The sequence below is a fragment of the Eucyclogobius newberryi genome, unplaced genomic scaffold, assembly GCF_026437365.1.
Source record: "Eucyclogobius newberryi isolate DKJ021-1_F unplaced genomic scaffold, fEucNew1.0.hap1 SCAF_9, whole genome shotgun sequence".
Classification (NCBI taxonomy): Eukaryota; Metazoa; Chordata; class Actinopteri; order Gobiiformes; family Gobiidae; genus Eucyclogobius; species Eucyclogobius newberryi.
Window position 1 is genome coordinate 10,558,968 of NW_027316532.1, and position 4,879 is coordinate 10,563,846.

General features: G+C 41.4%; 1 protein-coding gene across 1 annotated transcript in view; it reads right to left on the reverse strand.

Annotated features, from left to right (window-relative positions):
• The window catches only part of kif1aa (kinesin family member 1Aa), a 42,074-nt gene extending 37,552 nt beyond the window's left edge, over positions 1–4,522 (reverse strand). The window contains exon 1 of the mRNA XM_072439490.1: positions 4,352–4,522. Within this exon, the coding sequence (XP_072295591.1) occupies positions 4,352–4,457 (106 nt within the window). The 5' untranslated portion in view covers positions 4,458–4,522. The remainder of the gene's footprint in view (positions 1–4,351) is intronic.
• Positions 4,523–4,879: the final 357 nt, after the last annotated feature.

Here is a 4,879-nt window from a genome sequence, read left to right on the forward strand (position 1 = left end):
ACTCTGTGTACTAATTGCAAATTGAGTAGTGACCAGGACGCTGGATTAAAGCGGCAGGTGATTGTGCCGGGCTTTTCTAAGGACATTTTAATGGCTCAGTGATAACGAGCTCCCGATGGACCAGATACCGATTTAGGCTCTCAAAGAGGAACTGCTGACAAACTGTCTTCAGCAAAGAGGGAACAGCAGCTACACCTCACAGTGTGTGGTCGCTGGCAAAGTCTAGGGGAAATAAACATTAATATAAGTACAAATTGAAAAATGATGGGTTTTGGAAGGAAAAAACATGGAAAAAATACAAGTAAAAGTAAGAATAAACTTTACAACAAAAAATAGACTAATGTAATGACACTAATGCAATAAAGAAATGATAAATTGAAGCTTATAACAAGTGAGAATCGGGAAAAATCTACGAAATGCGTGAAAGAATGACTCAAAACACATCTGTGTCAATATCACATTATAAATTTCATTCAATGGTAGAAATGAAGGAAAGAAATTCAAGTTTAAAAAAGGATATTGGCCGTTACATGCACTTTTATACCTCTTACTAAAACTTTTGCACCAAACAGAGTCTCCAGTGTTGTCTAGTCACCATGACATGAGGAAGGAGGGTAGGTGGTTAAATTAGGCCAAATGGTAAATATTTCAGGACGGTTCATGTATTATTGATGAACGGCTTTACCTTCCAGAGCTGGAACAGATCGAGTGTCTTTCCAGTCTGAGTTTTGTCCGCAGTCAACTAAAGGAATGTGCTCAGTATTTGTCACTGCAGTTCAAATTGAAATATTTCTATGATTTACAATTACTCTTTCAAAATTAAATGCATGTCTTTTAGTTGAATTAGATATCAGCCAAAAGGTTTATCATCTTCAGTAGTTCAGATTTAAATGAACACATTGGATGATACAAAAGGTTTAATGCACAAACTCTTAGAATAATTTGAAGGATAACATTTTGATGAGTGAGAATATATAGCATATTGCGCAGGTTTGACGTCATATAACGCTTTAATGGCCTTTCATCGGATACAGTGACTGGAAATGCAACGTTGCAAAATGTTTTCAAAAGAACCAAAGAAAAATGTAATGGATATTTCAGGAATCAAACCAGTAACTGCTTCATAGGCAACTCGCTTTACTTTCTTTCCCCAAGAACAAAACATGAACATCAGTGCAATTATCACAGAGGAAAATGGGGATTACAACACAAAGGTTCATGAAAAATGTTGGTAATATCACTCTTCCTCCGTCCGGCATGAGGAGAATGACTGTATGTAACACGTGTTCAGGAGAACGCCAGAGGCAAAGGATTTGTCATAAATGATTTGCACCTACAGTGCGTTTCTGTCCCGGGACGGATCGTCACATTTACAATCACGTCATTCACACTAAATCCTGCTGCTTTGGTTGTGTTGGTGGGGTAAAAACGTATAATAAAACAAAACAGAAAAAAGGTCACATCAAAAGTAAGAAAAATAGTGACAATGCTAAATTTTCCAGAAATAAACTAACAATAATAACGCAATAATGTCAATACTCAGATGCAGTAATGTCATATTCATGTGCATAGAACTGCTGTAAATAAGAGTGTTTACTTTACCACTATGTTAGTATTATTTTGTCTTATGTTAGCTTATTTTTGTCTTTTAATTTTCATTTTATTCATTTTATTCATTTTATTTTATTTATTTTATTTATTTATTTTATTTATTTTATTTATTTTATTTATTTTATTTATTTTATTTATTTTATTTATTTTATTTATTTTATTTATTTTATTTATTTTTCATTTTTCTCTATTCCCTATCAAGAACATGAGAGGTTCTGTTGAGTTTTGTTTATAAGAGTATTTTCTATTAAGAGTGTTTACTGTTCTTTTCTTCTGTATCTACTTGTGTTGCAACCCCGAAATTTCCCCATTTGCGGCCAAATAAAGGCTCTTATCTTATCTTAACAACAAAAAAAGAAAAGGTGGCGGCCATGTTGGTACTGTACAAGCACCAATAATAACACATCTGCTGCGTCTCTGAATGAAGCGTGTGGCATTAGAAAGCTCACGATTGGACTAAAGGAGATTAAAGCGGCCGAGAGGACACGCCCACTGCTGCTGTTTAACGCACACAATGGAAACATTAACTCTGCAGATTAGAAGTGGGCCTTATATCCACACGTAGATAATACTGTCAATGCTGTTTTGAAAATATGCTACAACATTTTTGTTAATGTTACAAAATGAGCTGGTTAAAAGTAAAAATAATTGTGGTAAATTTAGGGATATGGTGATATTTTAATACCTTCGTGATTCATTTTACAGACAGTTATTGGTCTGATAAGTAAACATCAAGTTATACTTAAATACTATATATAAGATAAGATAAGATAAGATAATCCTTTATTGTCCCACATGGAGAAATTTCATTGGTGCAACGCAGGTAGATACAGAGGTAGATACAGAAGAAAAGAACAGATCACATCACTTATAAGAAGTCTGAAAAACTACTTTCAGTAGAAGATCTCCTATAAACAAAAACTCACATAGAAGAATAAATAAATAAATACATAAATACCATTACATGTGATCACGACAGTAATTGCACATGAATATGTGTCACGACAGCACATAGATTGCATATGAATTTCACAGTAATTGCACATATGACGGAATTGCACATGGTTAGGTCAGTATTGCGAGTGTTCAGGACTAACAGTGTTTGTTATAAAGTCTGACAGCAGCAGGAAGGAAAGACCTACGAAACCTTTCCTTCACACAGCGAGGGTGGATCAGTCTCTCACTGAAGCTGCTCTCCAGAGCGGCCAGAGTGTCCTGCAGGGGGCGACACTCATGGTCAAGCATAGATGTGAATCTAGCCAGGACCCTTCTGTCCCCCACCTCCTGCACCGAGTCCAGAGCACAGCCCAGGACGGAGCTGGACTTCTTGATGACTTTGTCCAGCTTCTTCCTCTCCCTCTCTGTGATGCTGCTGCTCCAGCAGGCCACACCGTACAGGAGGGCTGATGCCACCACAGAGTCGTAGAAGGTCTTCAGGAGTGGCCCTGTCACTCCAAAAGACCTGAGTCTCCTCAGGAGGTAGAGCCGACTCTGGCTCTTCCTGTACAGTGCGTCTGTGTTATGAGTCCAGTCCAGTTTGTGGTTCAGATGAACACCCAGGTACTTGTATGAGTCCACTCTCTCAATGTCCCATCCCTGGATGTTCACTGGTGAGGGGGCAGTGGGGTGGCGTCTATGGAAGTCCACCACCATCTCCTTGGTCTTCCCCGCGTTGATGAGGAGGTGGTTCCGCTGACACCAGTCCACAAAGTCCTGCGTCAGTCCTCTGTCCTCCACATCATCGTCGTATGTGATGAGTCCGATGATGGCAGAGTTGTCAGAGAACTTCTGCAGGACACAGCTGTCCGTGTCATGTCTGAAGTCTGCAGTGTAGAGGGTGAAGAGAAAGGGCGCGAGGACAGTGCCCTGGGGCGCCCCCACACTGCAGGTCCGAGTGTCAGACACACAGTCCCGGGCTCTCACAAACTGGGGTTGGTCTGTGAGGTAGTCCAGGATCCACTCTGCCAGGTCATAGTCCACACCAGCCATCTCCAGCTTGTCCCTCAGGAGCAGCGGCTGGATGGTGTTGAAGGCGCTGGAAAGATCGAAGAACAGAATCCTCACAGAGCTGCCAGGCTTTTCCAGGTGAGAGAGAGAGCGGTGCAGCAGGGAGATGACGGCGTCCTCCACTCCGATGCCAGGCCGATATGCAAACTGCAGCGGGTCCATGGCTGAGCTCACGGTGGAGCGGAGGTGGTCCAGGACCAGCCGCTCCAGTGTCTTCATCAGGTGGGACGTGAGAGCCTCCGGCCTGAAGCTGTTGAAGTCTTTGGGGCGCGGTGTCTTGGGCGCAGGTACCAGACAGGAGGTCTTCCAGACCTGTGGTACCACCCTCAGCTTCAGGCTCATGTTGAAGACATGCTCCATAACTCCACACAGTTCATCTGCGCAGGACTTTGGCTGATGCCGTCAGATACTAAGTCATTCAGATTGCACTATTTTATTTTAAATGGTGCTTATAGAATAGAAAACATTTATTAAACCAACTAAAATGACCAATTCTAGTTTCACTTCAGTTCAGGATTAATCAAAAAAATTGTGAATAAAATTCTGTCGACTGGACAAAAGTTATAGTGATTTTTTCTTATGAATATGCAGTTCACACAGAAATTTTAACCTCATTTTAAAATCCCCGTTTTATGTTACAAGAGTTAGGACATTATATTACCTAATTAATCCCACGACTTTAACGGACTTTAACCTTTACTCATGTGTACAGTTTGTACAGTTTTGGACTCACTGGTGGTGTTTCCAGTCATCTGAATAATACACTTGCTGTCGCGGCCGATCTCCCTGGAGTTGAAGGGTCGAACTCGGACCGCCACCTTCACCGACGCCCCTGCCATGGTGCTGCGTCAGAGGGGCCCCTAAGGGAGGCGTCACTGGAGCCCGGACAGAGGGGCTGAGACCTGCAGGAGGGAGAAGACGGAGAGGAGCAGGATTAAGCCTCAGTCGCTGCAGTATTACATAATGTTACTGAATCTAGTTGTAATCTGCACGACAAGGAAAAGTGTCAGCACACGAGGCCAGACAATCCTGCAGGACAAAAACACATTCACCAGAGCGTTCTGACTGAAGCCTGAAGGAGGACGGCCACTAACGAGTCAGCGGCTATTTCTACTGTGCATTGAGACTTCTTAAACACATTATCAACCAAATAAAGTGTATTATTGAGACATTTGTGGTTCTTTTGTCACATTCTGAGTCAATAATGCAAAGTGTATTATCAAAACATGATTATTCTTATAGTCGTCTAATCCAAGTTATT